Here is a 20,021-nt window from a genome sequence, read left to right on the forward strand (position 1 = left end):
CCTGCCAGTTTCGGTCAGCAGCAGGAGGACCAGACCCGTGTCTGTGGATGCAGCATCCATTTTGTGATGCCAGGGCTCTGTTCAGTTTCTACCAGTATACCAGTGCTGTCATGTCTCTCCGTCTAGAAGGGTGAGATTATACTCCCACACCAGTCACTGGTGTGGGGGTATGATTCCAAGGTGTTTTGACACCAAACACGACATGTTTATGCACAACCAGTCCAAAGTTAGCATTTACCGTTTGGTTATAATGCACTTAAGAGTATATGGTCAGGCTGAACCACTGACAACCCCGTATAAGAGATTCGGCTGCAGCGGGACTCAGCTCATGCTTGGGCACACTCTTGTATATAATCAAGCACCCTGCCTTCAGGATTGATAAGGCCTGCTATAGGGGTGACTGATCGGTTTCTATGTGCAGTGATAGGTGAGGTATAGTGATCCTATACCTCAGTAAGGGGTGCATGCACCACCTTACCCAGGCTGCAGTAGCAGACCTGTGGTGTCATTTTGGAGGGCTTCCCATGGGTGGCATAATACATACTTCAGCCCCTGGTAGGCCTCTGCGGTACCTATGCCCTGGGTACATAGTATACCATATACTAGGGACTCACAAGGGTACCCCAGAATCCAATCTGGAGTGTACCTAAAGTACATGGAATCAATTTAGAGAGGAAGCAGCTAGGCTGGGGCCCTGAATAGCAGGTTCCCAGCCAGACTAAAGTCAAAAAACGGTGAAACACACCAGCAAAAAGTGAGGGTAACCATGTGAAGCAGATCCTACTCTCCTACATACCATCGCAGACTTTATTCCTGAAGGATACAGGCAATGCTTTTGCCAGAATTTTATGAATGTTGATGTATTTTTTTTCTTGATAATATAGTTGGCAAAAGGTGATGCCACGTGACTGCCGTGGTTGGGTAAAGAGTTTTGAGGGAACTACACACAAATACCATTCTTCACTTCACTCTCTCCTCTCTGAGGCTGTATCACCATGTACCCCCCCCCCCTTTTTATGTCACTTTGCATCCTGCCACCCAAGCACACCACCCTCATCTCATGCCACACATGAAGACATGTTTCTTCCACTCTGTGAGCAGAGCTCGTGCTGACCAGTGCATATTAACCAAGACGCTTCAGCACAAATTGAAAGTAAGATCCATATTCAAGAGGAAAGATATTGGCTCGTGCAAACGCATCCCCTGCATGCTCTTGATTCCTCCAATCTGCAAAGATCAGAGTAAGGGGAAGGTAATGATGGACCATTACTTGCCATTCCACCACTTCTCTCTCGGGACCCTGGGGAGGTGGTTTATGTGCGTCTGCAGCAGCACTGGCTTCAGTGCTCTTTTGTCGCATCATTGAATAGCTGGGTTCCAATTCTGGAATTCTGAAAAGAGGGTTTCAATGGAAGAACTGCGCAGCACAGTAGTTCTCTCTCCTTGCAGCCCACTAATTGGTTGTTTTAAAAGCTTTGGCAAAACGCCTTTCTTTGGAGCTCGAAATCCCACTTTTTCCCTACCTACTACTGGGAGCAATAATTCCTACTCCGGGTCCCCAGAAGATCTTCATACTACAAATATTCAGTACTTGCCGGGGCGTAGAAATAGTTCATTGACACAGGGCAATATTGTTGTGCCTTTGCTGGCCATATGATTCAATATAAAACACCTGCTCCTACTGAAGATTGTAATATTTCATGTGGCACATGTCTGATGAGAACCTGTGCAGGGTTCCTTTTCTCGAATCTTTCTGCAAACAATGAAGAGGACGTGGAAATTTCCTGTAACTGTATATGATCGTACCTGTTAATCTTGGACGCATGCTGCTCCAGAAAGAACTTGTGCATGTCACTCAGTGTTGTTTTGAGTTGTTCATCAGCCCAAACAAGAAACTTCTACTCGGGCAAGACCTTCTCACCGGTGAATCAGACACCCAGTCACATGACATTTCAAGATGGCTGTCTGGCACCTGATGTCTTAGAGTTTGGGTTCTTACATGTTCCAGAGAAGTGTAAGGCCATCTCGAGTGAGGCTCATAGTCCTACTCTTCATGTATGCTATGCAGACAAATGGCGAGAATGTGTCTATTTCTACATCTACAAGCCGTTCGACCCCTTCACGGTAGAGTTCCCGATATCATTTCTTACCTTTTACACTTTAAGAAGGGGGGGGGTTATTTTACACACAGATCCCTTCTTTTGGCTACTGAGCCACAAATGTGCAAAAGAAGGAACACTCATCTTTCGCTTTCTCATGATGAAGCTAATCATGGAGCTTCTCAAGAGAGTAATACCCCCAATTATAACACCAGTCTGGCCTAAATGTGGTTCTCACAAGTCTTACAGTTGTCTACCTTTTGACCTTTTCACCTGTGACTTTAAGCTCCTTTCCTGGAAAGTGCCTTTTCATGTGGCTAGAACTTCGCTCCGGTGCATCAGCGAGTTGCAAGCCATTTCTATTCTAGAGCCATTTATACAAGTTCACAGCGACAGTCTGGTCCTTAAAACCAATCCAGAGTTCCAACCCAAGGTTGTATCGCCGTTTCAAGTCAATGGGACTATTGAGCTGCTCGTGCTCTTTCTACAGTGGAAAGGGTGTTACATGCTTCGGATGTTGAATGGCCGCTTGTGTATTACACTGACTGGACTAAATCATTTCCAAAGCCTAATCAACGTTTGTTACATTTGCAAAACCCTATAAAGGTCAGGCTGAATACAAGGTGGAACGTTAAGTGCATCCAAACTTGTTATGGAAAGGCTAAATGTGTACTTCCCATGCCTCCCAGGGAACACTACACATGAAAAGGGATCCACCAGGGCTTTTGGGGTAACATTCCATTAGCTAATATTTACAAAGCTGCCTCTTGGGCATCACAACATGCTTTCACATATCATTACTGTGTGGACATATTAGCTCATCAGTGAGCTGTGGTTGGCTGGACTGTATTAAGAACTGTCTGTATTATCTTCACCCGTACCCAGTGCAAGGAGGCAACCGCTTTACAGTAGACGTAAGCCTCTGTATCTGCAGTTACACATACCACTAACAGAAAATGTTACATACGCTGTAAACATCTCTTCGTAGCGTGTAGTGCTGTACTTTCACATGCACACACCGTCTTCCCCAGAAGCTGGCAATAGGTTTGCACTGGATGCATATTAACTAAGAATGCACAGAGCACATATCCACTCCACTCTTATCTTTTCACCCACAAAGTAAAACAAAGACCATCTAGGTTAGAGTCCATGAACGTGCGCATTGTAGACCAAGGAAGGAGTCCTGCGGAATCCTGAACTCCACACTAGATGGCAGGCGTATGCAGTGCGTGTGAAACTACGGCACTGCACAGTATGAACCGATATTTACATGTAAGTAACATTTTCCTTGTAGAGGTGGCAAAATAGTGAAGGCTGGTGTTAGCACAACACGGGTTCGTGGTAAGCTATCGAAGGTGTTCCTATTTGGATTTAAAACACGTCTAGGGTAAGGGGTTAAGGTAGGCCAAGTTCCGTGATTGGCATTAATCTTGGCGATTTACTATTCAGTTGTAGTTTATGGATTAGCAAATGATAAGGTCCTTGCCTATAGCTAATCATGTTGGTGGGGACCTGGCCAGGTCAGGATTAGCGTAAAGGTTAGTGCTGGTGAAGGCAGACAGGATACCATGTTAACAGTGAGGATAGAGTTGCAAGCAGGAGGCCTGCACCATTCATTATCACAAATGTTTTTGCCTGAAACTTCAATTTCAATCATCCTGATTCCGCTTTCTCCAGGGAATACAAAAGCCTCGAAGATTCCAAGCCCACACCGTGAGGGCATTAGCCGCATTTGTATTAGATGCCAAAATATACTTTGTGACCATCTCAAAGTTTGTTTCATATTGAAAAAAAGATTAATATGAATGTGAAATAAGCAAGTTGCGAAAAGAGGCATTTTTCTACATGATCAACCTATTTTGTTTGTAAAATGATGCTGCTTTTTTTTAACCAAGTGTACTGCGACTCTGCTACCAGGTTTCAGTGCATGAGCGCTGACCTATAAAATGTTGAAGTTGGTTCTACACCTAATTAGCATACTCAACTTACCTGCAGGTCCCTAGAATATGGTAGAAAGAGCAGCCATGCCCTTGAAGTTAAATGTCACTAGTGGAGTGTAACAGTCCAACATGACTGCAGGCCTACCCTTGTAGCTTGGCTGTGGAAGTTTCAAATTGCAATTCGCCCAGCCAAAATAAACCCTTTTCACACGTCAAAACCCTTCTTTAAATATTAAGTCACCTCTATGTAGGCCTTATATGCTCCTAAATTAGGGTGCATGGTAATTAAAAGTAGGGCATGTTGAAATGTAATGTTACAGATGTCCTTACAGTGAAAAGGCCCCAAGGCTGGCTGTTACACAGGAAATCACTAGATTAGTACATTTAAGAATGCTGATTTGGGAAAAGTTTTAAAGAAAAGGTACTTTTAGAAAGTTACTGTTTTCTTGACTAACACCTCTGGAGGCCTATTTGCATGAGCTCCAACTATCTCCTGAATAGCCCCTTGAGGTGTGAAAACTGCTCAACTAGCAGCCCAAAGGTCTTGGGTATGGGGAGGTGTTTCTATTACTCTGGCAGGATATCCATTTGCGGCGTGCCCATGAACTAGTTCAACTTCACAGGGCAATGTTAGCCGACACCTGGGCAGAGTCCTTTTTTCCGCAAAGGAACCAATCCCAGTGGGAGAGAAGCTGCCCCAAAACTGGTTGATTTAACTACAGAGGAGGGGTTACTCATTTGCCTAAACACTTTCTGGCACTATTTAATTCATTTTTTTAAATTAGAAATTCATATCTCTGGCTTCCTTCGATTTTTTTTTTTTTTTCTTCTTTTATGTCATTTTATTCATTAAATTATCGGTTTATAAATTGGAGTAGAATTTGTTGTATTTTCGACTTTAGCTGGTTTGGTATTTGTAAATGCTTTGTACATTTTCGTGAGTTAAGCCTTTCTGCTCTATGCCATAGATACCGGAGGCTGAGCTCAGATTTAAATTACTAAAATCTATACTGGACCCAACATGAATAGTCCTTGTTATTGCTGGTGGACTACCATCCACCCCAACTAACACTCACATGAGTATATTTTGGCCTTACTGTAGTATAAATGATATTAAAACATAACAAATAAGTCACAAATACGTGTACAAAAAGTAGGCTTTATAAAAACACTTTCAGAGGGAGTATTCTCTTAAAGGCTTTGTAATAAAAATGAATATATATATTTTTGGTAATACATTGTTTGCAGAATCTTTATCCAAAGACAGTTTTGCAAGTTGCCAGATTACAACAGGCCACTGCACATTATATACTGTAGTGAATATTTTATAAACTTATTAGGAGTCAATGTTTCATTTGTTTAATTCTGGTTTATAAATTACTTAAGAGTCAAACTATACTTCAGAATAATTATTCCACACTTTGATGGCAAAGCATGGTAATGCATTTAAACTGGCATCCTCTACGACATAGCGTGGAAGCATATTGTCGCTGGAATTGCATGGTAAAAATATTTATTAATTGAAGATTGCATCTTGATTCCCCTTCCCTTGTTATCTTGCAGTCAGCAATAAAACAAGCAACCTCAGGGCAAACTTCGAAAATATTGCTAAGGAGAATGAAGCCGAGAACCGAAAGAAGGCAGAAGCAGAGAGAGCTCAGAGGATGGCAAAGGACCGACAGGAGCAAGAAGAGGCCAGAAGGAAGCTTGAGGTGAGTGGTGTTTACATCTTCTAGTGGAGTCAAGTTGTTTTATGGAGGCAGTCAATATGTGTGCATTATCTGAGGCATGCATTTGGTTTGTTACTTCGATTCCTTCCAACTAAACAAAATGCAACAACCTCTCCTAGTGCTCATGAAAATGTTGAAGCTTATTCAGCAGTGGTGCTCTTTTGATGGCATTGGGGAAGTTCTCAATGTGAGCATGTGCACTGACCACAGGGTCTACTAGAACCTCCATCTCACACATGCTTTGCTTCGAATTCTGGCAGCCAGAACAGCCATGTTACTATTTCTTGCCTGTTAAGCTTCATACTTTGATAAGAGTTTGGCAGGGCAAATGTCATGGGAATAGACCTGTATAGTCACTCTCCTCTTACAAACACTACAGAATTCTCCCACACTTAAAATACCTCTTTGTTGGCAAGTCTGTACTGGCTTGCTCCCAAGTATGCAACTCCTGGCACAAGGCGATAAACAAATCACAATTGGGACAAAGCCGTATTCGGGAGGCATCTGTAATTGCATTTTGATGACTGAATGTTGGGTGGAGGTGTGAATAAGATCTGCTCGTTTTAAGTAGGTCATGACACTGCTCAGTCTCTCAGCAGATAGGCTCTAATTTTATATCGATATGGAGTTTGTGCTATTCGGCAGCGAGCACACCTAGGCTCCACGCGTAGTAAGGTGTCTTTACTCTGTCACATTCATAGCATTCTCAGAGTTCCTGTGTGGTTTGCAATACATCAGTGTCCCCTTCCGAGTGGCACTTTGCCATACTTCTGTAGCTAATAAAATAAAAGCGCATACTTGAGCCAGTCTGACAGCATTGTGATCATGGTCAGACCAATCAGCGTAATGTATGCATGGCTTTGTTTTTCTTTCTTATAACATTAGAAGATATTTTTGGTTTGAATACATTTTAATTTTAAGATATTACAGACAGAACATCCCTTTTCATTAACCCCTTCCTTGCTTTCCCAAATTCATTTCTTGTGTAAGTTTTTACTTTTGAAGTTCAGAAATGGTCCCAGAGTCATGGAAAGTCTTCCTTTGCGTTTACTTTAGTATTGAACCAGTGTTTAGAATCTTAAACCCCCATCGCCAAGTTTTCTCAAAGTCCCAATCATCGACTTGAATTACATGCGCTATCATTTCCATCCCTAGGACGAACTTGTTCTGTGCTAGGGTTCTTGGCTGCCTGGGTGCCCGAGAAGTGCTGTACCTTGTGGAGTCCAGAGGAACCTGGACTTCAGAAGACGCTGTATGAAGTGCGCAGCTGCAGGCTGGGAAAGTCCCTCACCTGGGCCGGGCTTCTCTCATGCTCCTGGGCTTCTGGCTGCTGCTACTTCTGTTTTGAACTCCAAAATGGCAATTCTCAGCCTGGGGGTTTGTAGCTGCCTTTTTAAAGCAACTCCACAGATAGTTCACTTCAGGTTTTGATTCGCTCGTCTTTTCTCTTTTCAGCATGGCTGTTCTTCCCTTTGTTTCTTCCCAACTTTCCCAATATATTGTCTCCTGTCATGTTGTACTTGATATCCTTACCTTCTCCCGTTCTGTTACTATATAAAGGCTCTAGTCTGGTTGGAAGGTGCGTTGTAACAAATCTGTGTTCCCTAGATTGTTTTCTCGCTCCTTCCACTGATCCTGACTCCTTGCACTTTAAGAATTCCACTATCGGATTCTGGATCCCTGGAATTCAATCTACTAAAATCTTTTTCCAGCAAATAATTTTTTTTATTTATTCTTTTTATACCTTTTGGCTTTTTCTCCTTAGAAGGTGGCAACTGCTCGAGGGCACTTGCCTATCACATATTCCAGTGTGTGGTGACAGTGTGACTTCGGAAAACAGTCACCCATGCATTGAAAAGCTGAAGACCCACAACAGATTATGGACACGCATCCGAACCTGCACAGAACCTTACCTTCACAATTTGTGTGTGTGGGTATTGGAGGTTTCACCCTCTTGCCTGGAATGGGAGTATTTGTAATATTTTAGTACTTCTTCCCAGCAAGTGTTGAGTTTAAGGTAGTCCCAGAGTAAATGTGCGATCGTTCCCGCATGATGAGAGTTTCTGCAGTACTACTTGAGTTTCTTTTATGGCTTGTAGAGGACTGTATCTAGTCTAGTGGCAACAATCTAGTATTTTACAGGTTGCTTCTCTTGCATGTACATGTCTAATGACCTTGTATTTGTTCTGTGCTAAAGTCTTCCTAGTTTTCTTCTTCGATAAATGTATACCTACTTCCATTTCATAAATGAGTCAAAGGATTCTCCATTCTCCAAATTCGGCGAGTGACCGAGAGGAGCCCCCCTTATTCCTTTTTTCAGTGCCCGCTGTCAAATGTGAACACCTCTGACCTGCTCATATTCTCCTTGGCTAGTAATCTTTTGTTTGCTCGAATGTTTTGCTTTTTCTATTCTTTTTTTAACATGTCCCCACTCTTGATTCATCAAGCTTCTCGCCATAGTGTAGAAGCATCCCTATCTTCCCCTGATCCAAAGTCTGGGTTCTCAAATAACAAGGTGAATGGTGATGCATCTTCTGTAATGCCTAAGAGTTCGCCCATGGCCGCCCATATTTAGATGGTCGCTCTATTGATTGGGGGAATAGAGTAGGTTATCGGTGGCTATATTTCACGTCTTTCCAAAGAGCCTCCCATAAGTAGCTGTCTGCAAGAAGGACGTCAGTGAAGCACCAACGGCACTGTTTCGGCTTTCAACTGCTCAAGGAGGTAGTTTAAGTGTGCGGGCGGATAGTGTGCTGTGAGGTTAGTGTCCCCTACACCTCCTTTTTTCACCTTCTCTTTTCAACACTTAGTTGAAGCCAATTCACATTTGCTTCTCTCCCTCCAAGTCCACAATGTGCGCTCTTTATAGCTGTATCAGATTTTGGGGCCTACTTAAAGAGTTATAGCTGGAAGAGAAATAAGACTCTCGAGAGTGTCGTCCTCTTTATGTAGGCAATATGTTTGTGCCATGAGAGTGAGTAGTTGTCATTCTTTGGAGTTCCTTCTGAACTTCCCTTCGTAGCGGACAAAAGTTATCATTGTGTATGCTCTCATTGGAAATTCCAAGGTATATGCCTCGAGATAGATATGATATATATATATATATATATGTTTATGGGTCCGACCCCTACGTGGAGCACCAGCTGCTGAGCGCGCCGAGTGAAGGGATCACATTGCTGAAAAAAAAAAATATATATATATAATATAATTTTTTTTTACAGATTGTATTTGGTCATTTTGCAAAACAATCGGCAGTGCTCTTGTATTAGCTCGTTGAAGCAGTCGGACAGTATGCACATCAATAACCATTTACATAAAAACAAACGGTCCCTGCGGAACATGCAGGTGAAATAAAAATTTAAACAATATGCAGACAGCGGGCAAGTGTCTGGATACAGCACAGAATACAGCAGGTATGAAAAGCTCAGTCCAGTGAAATAGTAGAACAGGCAAGCAGTAAGAACTAGGGGGACCCTTGACAGAGGATGGCAGATCCCGCTCAGATGCCTCGATATTTTAATCGTATTTTGGCTCCAAATAAATAGGGAATTGGCATTTAGCCATGCTTACTCAATTTGGGATATTTTATTTCCCAATAGTTACAATTTTTACATAATTAGCTTCAATCTCACCACCCTGATTCAAGCACTGTAGGTCCTCCATTATTTTATTATATATATAATCTGCCTAGCCATTTATCAGAGGGATTGACCAATACTAGCCACACTTTAAGTTTTGCTTTTTTGGAAAACCAGTATGTGAGCGTCTGACATTTGAGTGACTCTTCCCAAATAAGTAATTGCGTTTATATATATCCTCAACATTATCCCAATCAGTCCTGGCCAAAATGTTTTAAAGAATGCTAGAACAAACTTGTCCGGTCTGGGGCCTTTGCCAGCTTGAGAACCCCTCACTCATTTAATGATTTTCTTGGAGGACATAGGACTGTTTGGGATGCTTTCTGTCCTGGGGCAAGTTGAGATAAGCCACCCCTTTCTTGACTGATTTTTGCTTCCACCCTTACTGCTAGTTCCCTGGTATATAGTGCTTTCTAAACACAATCTAAACGCCTTTCTTTTCTGGTGTTTCCTCATAACTAATGTTTTTCACTGCTTTATTTACCCTTTCCCCCATTTCTTTTTTTAAATAATCCTATTCAGGGAGGATTCCGCTTTGTTTAGCTTAGTTTAACTTTTGATATCTGCTTTCAGCATATTCCATATTACCGGGAGTGGATATTTATCCATATCATTGTGCAGTACAAACCTCTTTCTCTGGTATTGTTTCGTATTGATAAGAAACTTCATCTTTCCATAACTCAGTGTTAAATAGCCAGTGAGGCAGTCTCTTCTTTTCAGATGTGTTCCACTGCAAGAGACCTACAACTGGTGCTTGATTTGATAGGGATATATCTAAATGTTCGATTATGTGTTTGAGTTCTTACCTAAAAATAAGAGCTATGTTCCTGCATAAGATCATTGTGAGGTGGAGTATTGTTAGAAGTCTGTGTGTCATGTTTAGCTGTAGATGCACGTGCTCTGCATACTCCTGCCATCTAGTGTTGATCTCGAATGTGTGCAACTTTTTCTTTTTTTTTCTTCGCAGAAGGCTTTTGAGTCACGTGGAAAAGTGACTCCTGTGACTGGTAATGACCATGGGCATCAGCTCCATTGTTAGATTGTTAGATTTCTATCTGTCATGTAGTTCAGGTATGCTACTTACCGAGGTCCGGTTCAATTCTTCATGGCGTTTGGTGTGGGAATTCTATGGTCTGTTACATGTTGTTATGGAAACCTTTACGTCAGTGGTCGGTTTCTCCTTGTTGCAATGTCGTTGTACTGGGCAACCGAGTTTCCACTCAATGCCTCGCTTCGGAGCCCTGCCCATTGTGGGTCCTGATGCCACCTCCTTCCATTTTGTCCTCTACAACAATGAATACATTAGTGACTAAAAAAAGACCTCCTTTTCAATACTGTCCTGATAGTCACTCCAAGTACCCTGGGACTGACCACCACCACCAGGTCTGCAATCTCTGACTTTGCGTCAGAGCACGAGGAGGCTGCCTGTTCTGCCTGCCTTGCCTTCTGCTTCAAAAACATCTTAAGGTATCTACTCGATCCGCGACTGGCGAGATGCAGAATCGTGCACCGGCAGGAATACAGCACCCCGGACATTTCGGGGAATGGGATGTCAAGGAGGAGCCTGAGGCGGGACCCTTGGGAGGCCAGGTACTCCAGTTCGGCCCAGAACTGAGCTCCTTCACTCAGTCGGAGACAGTGGAGCTGCAATATCTGGTGGCACATCAAGGTGTCAAGTCTACAACAGTGAGTACAACCTCTCTTCCACCTGTTGTACCACCCCAGTGGGGAATGGGTGTCGTGCCCTGAAGCCAAACAGGCTTCCAGCCCACCACTGCCTGCAGACCATGGTCAGCACTTACATAAAGCCTCCGAGCTGACACTCCGCCATCCACCTGCGGCGCTGCCTGCTCCATCGACGCCGGCAATAAAATCTGCTTCAAAGACCCCTATGGCTCAAAGACCTATCCCGGTGCTGAATGGCGCCTCTGTGCCGACAAGCCAGAAGACTCCCTCGACGTTGAGTTGTCCGGCACCCAAAGCCCTTGGTGGGGTTTGAGGATCCATGGTCTCCAGAAGAGATACTTCATCCACCCGCAGACTAGGAAGATCTCTACCAAATGACCTCCTAAAGTGCTGGGCACTCTTTCCCATGAAGAGAAAATTAACTTTGAAATAGGAGAGGGGTACTAGCCCATTATCACTTTGACCCCCCTTGATCCTCCGCCTCCTGTTCCTCCTCCTACTCTACCGCCACCACACAGGTCACCTTTGCCTCCTTTGCTAGAGGATTCTCCACACATCTTAAATGGGGGCCTGCCCCTTGTACCCTATAGATCTCTATGAGGCCCCATACGATCCTAAACCTAGAAATGACCTGCGAGACCACTACACTGTTGATTCCTCTGACATGGATCCACATCTCTACTCCACCAAACCTTCCCCTCCAGTTGACACCACCTTTTACCATAAGGTCATCTGCAGAGTCATCACCTACCCCAAGTTCGATCTAGACACCAATCGAGACGCTGTCAGCTCCTCAGCGTACTGTGCACTTTTTGCCCATGCTTAAGGGCATGCTGCAGTCTGCCTCTTTTGGAGCGCCCATGAAGGACAGAGTTGTTATACCCAGGGTGGGGACACCTTCCACCAGACTCTCTGGTGGTCCACACTGCGTGCAAGTATGCACATGCCAAAGGCACTAGCTATGCCCCTCCACCAGATAAAGAGAGTAAGTAAATTCATGCAGCGGGTAAGAAGTTGCTCGCTCAATCTGCCCCTTGCTTGAAGATTGTTAACTCAATTGGCTTACTCTCTTGTTCTGATGGGGACCACTATCAGATTTTATCTTGCATACTGTATCACACAATCGAAAGGTTGGCAATCTGATACCTGATCCATGAAAGGAAACGGCTTCGATTCCATCAAGCTGCACAGCCACAACAACATTTGAATCCAATGAATCAAATTCATATGCTCCGCTTTTAACTTTTCTTCAATTTTAACTGTTACTTTTCATCCATTTCTTATCGTAATAGTTCAATTCATTTTATTCAATCGTTTCTTCATATATGTATTTCAACAGTCTTCAAAAAGGCTCAGGAGTTCAAAGATGGGTTCCACATGCCATGATTTATTAACAACAACCCAATGCATTTCGGGAACGGATTCCCTTCGTCGGGGGCATCTACAAATACAAACATACACATATTTCAATCAACTTTAAAACATGGTAAAGCATTTCCCTTATATTGATAAACATTTCCCTTACATTAATAAACAGAAAATCTGCGATTATCTACCAGACACATGGTATTAGATGAACAATAATCCCTTCATTAAGAGTCTTTTGAACCCATTCCCCCCATCCCCCAATATGATGCATCCTGGCGCACCCTCATTATTCACCCTTGTTGAGCTTAGCGCATACATTCGGAGTTCATTTTACCTCTTAATATGCTAATCAAAATCACACCTGTGTATACGAGTATAAACAGCTTCCATGCTTACCATGACATAATGGTCACCCCAAGAATAATCATTCCGTCCACATGGCACACTCTGTTATCCTCCCTTCACTTAGCGTACAGGGACGCATATCACTCGGATAGAAGCGAAATAAACTTAATGGCTGCAAACGGCTTTTTTATAATCACGCCCCTACTCACTCTAGATAATTTGTTGCACTTGTGTATACGGTGACTATTCACTAACATAAACAACAGACTAAGTGTACTGTGCTGTTTCGTTACTTTTAAACAGTGCTCCTACGTATTCCAAGATGCAATATATTCCATGCCCTTCTACATGCCATGTCTCAAACACCCTCGTAATCTCAAATTACTCATTGATCATATTAACTAACATAATTGCGACTGTTTCATAAAACAATTCTTGTATGTGATTCTTATTATATCACAGTCCTCTTATTTTGTACTGTGCAGGAAATGCTTCTGTCCATGTTAATCCCGCATGGCAGGAAACCCGACTCTTGTGCCCTTTCGTCTATGCCCCTCCACCAGATAAAGAGAGTAAGTAAATTCATGCAGCGGGTAAGAAGTTGCTCGCGCAATCTGCCCCTTGCTCGAAGATTGTTAACTCATTTGGCTTACTCTCTTGTTCTGATGGGGACCACTATCCGATTTTACCTTGCATACTGTATCACACAATCGAAAGGTTGGCAATGTCTGATACCTGCTCAGTCATTATGGGCTGGAGACTTCATTTCTTTGATGCACATAGCAGTATGCTCGATGGATTTCGCTAACTCAATAGCATCGTAATGGTTAGGTAGCCTCTGCAGTAACTTCTCTTGTATTTTGCAATTATTGGTACACCTTACCAGCTGATCCCTTATGAGGGAGTCATTGAGATCTCCGAATTCACATAGTTCATTTAACCCTCTTAAAACAGCCACGTAACTAGTTATGCTTTCTTGTTTTCCCTGGATCCTACAGAAAAACGTGTGGCGTTCCAGGACAGTGTTAATCTTTCTTTTTAACCCTCTTTTCATTATAGGCAGAAAGCAGAAAATCAGCAGTTAAATTCTCACAGAGGGGCAATTGTAGCAATACATACATGATCTACAGTCATTACATACATCCTCAAAAAATGCAGAATAATAATTGGTAGGGCGTGGGTTCCGCCATTTCCACTCCTCTTCCAGCTGAATGGTTGCCCGGACGGGCGGACACAACATCCCTCTGTCAGTATTCCAGCTTCCCCCAGATTTTGGACCTCTTGTGGTGGCTCTGCCTGCATGCATCAATCCATATCCTCTTCCCAATTATTCAGGGTTGGCCTAGAATCTGCCCATTTTCTTGCTATATTGCGTTTCGTAAACCATGAGCAGGACAATGTTAATCTTGTCTCCAAAGTGTAATTTAAGTTTCAGTAGGGAGATCTTGTATACGTTGTCTTCATCATCGGTATTGCAACCTTGTATTGGGTCTGGTAAAGTGTCAAATATTTTCCTACCGTGGATACCTAGATTATGAAGTGAAATGATGTTTCCTTGTTGGGCTGAATTGCTTCCCCCCCCCCGCCCCCCCAATCACTATTCAGTAAGATTCAAATATTTTACCCACTCTTTCCAGGGGTTGTTAGGTTCCCCAAACTCGTTAAGGAACGGTGGTGCTTGGGCCATGGTGGAGGCAGCCATAATAAATGCAAAAGAAGGAAAATTCAAAGGAATGCTAGAGTGTGCGTATCACTGAAGATGCTGGCGAACTGCTGTAAAAGAAAGAATACACCTTATTGTGATTTTGTACGAGGGGCTTCCCTTCAATAAATGAGGTGTGTGCGTGTCACTGCAATATCTTGTGACACGCTGAATGGTGTGCGTCTCGCCGACATTATTAATAGAAGCAACGGTGTTGCTGGAATGTGGGGTGCATGCTTGAATGAGAATCAGCCAAAGAGTGTGCGTATCACTGCAATAGTATGTGACACTCTGAAGGGTGTGTGTATCACCGTTGACTTGAGCGAAAAGCCAGTAGAAATGTGTCGGCACCAACGCAAGGAGTGAAGCCGTGACGGGAGGCTTAAGGAACGCCTAAGTCGCTGGGGACTGCTGTGAAGAAACACCTACTGAGGTGCCGGACACAAGGCAAGAAGCAAAGGCATGATGGCAGGCTTGAGGAACGCCATTGGAGGAGGGGACTGTTGAGAGTAAACTCCTCCAGAGGCAAGAGCAGTCACTGGCAAGGTGGAAGCACCCAAGGAGAGTGCACACCAGCACTAGGAGAAAATACCAGGAGTGCAAAGGCAGCACTGGCAATGCAGCTGAAGGGTGCAAGAGGCACAGGAGAATCTAAGGGCAGAACGGGAACACCCACAGCTGAGCAGAGAGGTGAAATTCACGGAGGAAACTCCGGGGGGCAGGAAGGTAATGGAGCAGAGATCGACCCCACAGGGAGGTGATGTACCCAAAAATCAGCCCCTCCATCTTCACTTTGTTTTGCGTCAGGCAGTTGGTCCTCATCCAGTCTGCATCGCTTGTCATGCAGTTGTGTAAGTTGTTCCTAGAGGTAGATGGGTCTTCTGAGAGCTAGAGGATAAGTTGGGTGTCTGCATTGAATTGCGATGTTGAGGATATAGATTCTGATGTTGGCCAGGGGCGTCTTGTATGTGTTGAACAGACTGGGGGCTGAGGGATGAGCCTTGAGAGACTTCGCAGATGATACTCTTGGATTCCAAAAGTCAAGGGTGGTAGGCAGATTGTCTGGGTTCGTCCTGTGAGGAAGTATGTGATCCCCTGGTGAGACAGGATGCAATCTCCTGTATCCTGATCTGGTTGAGCCTCCTCAGAATGTGTGTTCTGATACAGTGTCAAATGCTGCTTGGAGGTCGAGGAGGCTCAGGGACGTGGTTTCTCCCCAGTCGAGGAGGTTAGTGATCTCGTTGGTGGCAGCGATCAGGGCCGTCTCTGTGCTGAGACCGGCATGGAAGCGGGTTTGGGAAGAGTCCAGCAGGTTGTTGCTCCCAGGTGTTCGGTGAGGTGATAGTTGAGGCCTTCTCGAGGACTTTGGAGGGGAAGGGGAGCCGAGAGATGGGTCAGGAGTTTTCTGGGTTCTGCGGAGTGTTTCTTGAGGAGGGGGGTCGGACTTATGCACGTTTACATTGGTCAGGAAAGGTGGCTGTGGTGATGGATTCATTGAGGATGGGGGTGATATACAGCAGATTTCCTTGTTCCCAATGTTGAAAGGTGGTGGGGGTAGGGGGTCCATGAGTTTTCCGGGAGTAGATGGAGTGCATGATGCTTGTGGTGCTCTGAGTGCTGAGGGAATGGTCGTGGGTGGCATCCGTTGACATGAGAAGGCTGTCAAAATGGGTGGTCTGGGGGTTTGTACTTTCTGTAAATGGTGGCCAACGTGTAGTGGAAGTAGTCAGCCAGGGTCCTTCGAAGTTACTGGAAAGGGGAGGTCGTGTTCTTGGTGATTGTCAGGTGATTTCTCTGACCATATTGAAGAGCTCCTTGCTGTGGTTGGAGTTGGCTTCGATGTGGTCTGCTAGGGCACATCATTTCATGTCTTTCAGGCTTTGATGGTATTTGTTCAGGACTGACTTCAAGGTGGCACTGCCTGTTGAATCTTTGCTGGTGTGCCACAATCTTTCTAGGCGTTTTGGAGTTGCGTTTCACGGTACAAATTTCTGGTGTGCACCAGCTGGCTTGTTTAGCGGATTTCTTGGTCTTGGCGTGCTTGATAATGGCGACTCGGTCAGTTCAGTTGGTAATCCAGGTGGAGAAGTTCTTGACTGCCTGCTCCAGGTTGGTTTCAGGGTTAGTATGGGTGATGTTGAGGGCATCTGTCCCTTGGATCTCTGTAGCTTTGTTCCAGCTGCGGTGGGAGGAGCTGGGAGGCTTGCCATTAAAACAATATTGCAGGGAATGTGTGTGAGGGACTCTTTTACATCTAAAATGTATAATCTGTCATCGAACATTTGATTTGTCATCTTAAACATGCATTATACATACTTTGAAGCATTTTTTAAATTGTTTACTTTGGAACAGACTTTTTTTTTTTTTATCCGTGATTGGGTGCATTTGTAAAAACCTGTTGGCTTTCCCAGTTCTCAGACTTGTGTTTGTGTTTTCACTGCAGCCTCCGTTTTCAAAATATTTTAGTTAGGTTTGTGTTCGAGCCACACACTGGCACGTGTCGGTTTAAACACATGCATATGTATGCATGTACAGACTCTCGCGTAAGGGCACACAGACCAGCTGCTTTAAAACCAGACCAGCATTGGCAGAGCAAAAAGATTGGTCTTTAATTAGGTAACGCATGGATACCCGAATATGCATGAAAACAGTTTGTATGCATTAGGAAAGACCTATTGATTTTTACTTGTTACAAATTGGATTCCTGATTATATGGTTTTGGAATATTTGGATGTATCTGCATTTTTAGGTCTGTTTCGGTGACATGGGTCCCTTTTAATCAAGATAGACACCCTCCTGCTACCTTATCGGAAAATGGCTGAATGCGAGCCCTTTACTCGGCTTAGTAAGGTCAACTGGCGACACGTCTTATAAGTATTAAACCTGCATCAGCAAAGCGAAGTACACTCAATTGTAAGTAAGGGGAGAAGTGAACCCGCATTGAAGAAGAGTTTTAAAGCGGCCCAGAAGCGCTTGCTGTCTCCAGTCTGGGCCCTTTCTTGGTTTTCACTTGGGCCCTTAGTGATATTGTGGTCCTCTTTCAATATTTGTCCTGTAGCAATTAATTGTCTGATATTTGCCAAGTTACTAAGGATGTCAGGTTGAACATTTATGTGAAACACCTTAATATATTCAAGGTTTGTTATACAGTGTTGTATCCTCTTCCATCCCAATGATTGTTCTATCTTTGTGTGTAGTTCCCGCTGATTCTGCAGTGCTCCACGGGTTTGTAGCTTGTTGTGACCTCCATAAACACCCAGACATATGGTGTCACTATCCTGAATGCTCAGAGTACAGTTGGGTTTTTAGTTGAACATGTGTTTTTTCCCCCCCCCCCCTTTCTTTTAAAGGAAAAAGCCAAGAAGGAGACTCCTCCTCAGTCACCTGTGCCTCAAAACATGAAGGAGAAGGGTCCTCCAAGCCCTGCTATTTATGAGGTGAGTGGTCAAATTGAGAGCAATGTTTTTCTGGCGAGGCATTTTTGAAAGGCACCACGGTGGTGCTCGGAGAGTACCACATGCCAAGAGATATTGAGCTGTACGCAGAAAATCTACCCCATCGCATGGTTGTAATTCAAGCTAGATTTGCTATACATTTTCCAGACACTGAATTTGCTTGGCATTATACAATGCTCTTTAATTACATTGCACAGCGGACTCTGTTGCTTTTACAATATTTTACCATTAATTGAAGACTCTCTGGTAATATCCAAGCGTTATACTTGTCGTGCCCAGTTCACAACTCTGTGCACAGTTGGCCGGTCCTTATGGTAGGCCGATCCAAAGCTTTGCTGATCCACAGCTTCTAAGTACTTATTTCATTAGTTGAATTTCTTAAATTTCCAACATAGCGGGATCTCCCTTTTTTAAATCCGAAACACCTGCATAGGGTTTCCTGTGCTGACTGCATCAGTTTTGGAACTTTAAAACAAAAACATTACCTAGGTTTTTAATTTGCCTGTGAGGTTTATCCATTTCCTAGGATTTCTCTCACCTGCCAGCCCGTTTATGGAGTAAATGGCCTGGCCACATAAACATACGTCGTTAATGGGTATCACCATTGGCTAAAATAATGGCGCTGAATTGATCCGCTTTAGAAGACCGAGTTTACCTACGACCAGCAGAAACCTTTTACTTAGTTATTTTTGATGGTGAACAGGGAATGTGATTTCTGGTCTTTCAGAAGCTCCTACATTTTTTCTAAGGTCGGATCAGTCTTGCATGATTGCCCTGATTTAGTTCCTTCCATTACAGTGGTTTTCTTTCTCTGGGTAAAAAGCATAGTAAATATTTGTTTACGTTTCCAGTATTGCCTGTCTCTTCTCTTTTTTTTTTTTTTTTTTTTTTACTATGAAAACAATTTTTCCTTTTGCTTAATTCAACATTTGTTTTGAATATATTGCTTTTTTAGATCTGTTAATCCCACAAGCTTCTAATGTTGTGCTGTCTGTAAGAACCACCTTTGGATTTTGTTGTTCACCTAGACCCCTCTCCCACCCACGAAGAAAGTTGTTGGCATATAAACAAACCGGAATCGCACATCGCAACAGCAGAGTTGCCCTTTCTTCTTCTACCCTCTGCCAAATCAAACTCTCAAGCACTCTTGAATCCTTCAGCCCCTTCTACTTCCCTCTTGAATCTTCTAGGGGACTATGAGGTTCATCTGTACCTTACATTGCTTCAAATGGTGGAGTGCCAGTGCCTGAGAGGAACTACCTTACGCACATAGACCTGGCCATGCTCACCTTAAGTTCCACACAAGATATTATAGATCAAAGACTCGACTGCAATGTTCTTAACTTCAGTCCTGTCAAAGTACCTGGTCTGTGTAAAATTCAATTTCAGCCTGCAGCACTCTTCTTTCGAAGAGTGGAATGTGCAGTGTAACTCTATCTTTTTTAACATGGAATCTCCCTTGACTTCCCTGAACTCTTCATACTTAATCATTCAATTGATATAGTTTTATCTGTAGTTAAGATGATGAAGGACTTCTATAGTTGGTTCCACCATGATGGAGGACTACTCAAACAAACAATTTTAGAGCGGAACAAAATATGCAAAACGCAGTCTGTGGTAGCGTGACCGATGGGGCTTACACGTCTTACCCCTTATCTTTGTTACTGGTTTCTCTTTCTCTGTATCTCCATACTATATTTGTTATCTTGAGCTCCTTTAAAGATTCTTTGCTCACATTTTTTTTTCCTGTTTGTGGGAAAAAAATGGGTATGTGCATCAGGATAATCTTCTTTATTGGTGGAGTTGTGGAACAAACCTACAGAAATAGTTTTCACTACCTGTTGACCCTTAGATTTCAGGGTTCAGTTAAGTACACGGATTTAGAAGGTGAAAGCTAAATCCTGCATCTCTTCAAAGAACCTGGGCATATCTGTCATGAGACCAGTTTGTACATTGACTGTTCATTCCTGGTTTGAGAAGAGATCTGCTCAAGCTGCTATTGATGCCTGCAAGATTCATATGGACGGTTCTGAATTAATAGTTATTTGATGGCCTCTT

General features: G+C 43.5%; 1 protein-coding gene across 2 annotated transcripts in view; it reads left to right on the top strand.

The window, feature by feature from the left end:
* The window catches only part of CTTN (cortactin), a 172,076-nt gene that overhangs the window by 132,619 nt on the left and 19,436 nt on the right, over nt 1–20,021 (top strand). For both annotated transcript variants that reach the window (XM_085643538.1, XM_085643539.1), the window contains 2 exons: nt 5,603–5,751; nt 17,859–17,945. In XM_085643538.1, the coding sequence (XP_085499664.1) occupies nt 5,603–5,751; nt 17,859–17,945 (236 nt within the window). The remainder of the gene's footprint in view (nt 1–5,602; nt 5,752–17,858; nt 17,946–20,021) is intronic.

Source organism: Triturus cristatus, chromosome 3_1 (genome assembly GCF_964204655.1).
Source record: "Triturus cristatus chromosome 3_1, aTriCri1.1, whole genome shotgun sequence".
In the NCBI taxonomy this organism is placed as follows: Eukaryota; Metazoa; Chordata; class Amphibia; order Caudata; family Salamandridae; genus Triturus; species Triturus cristatus.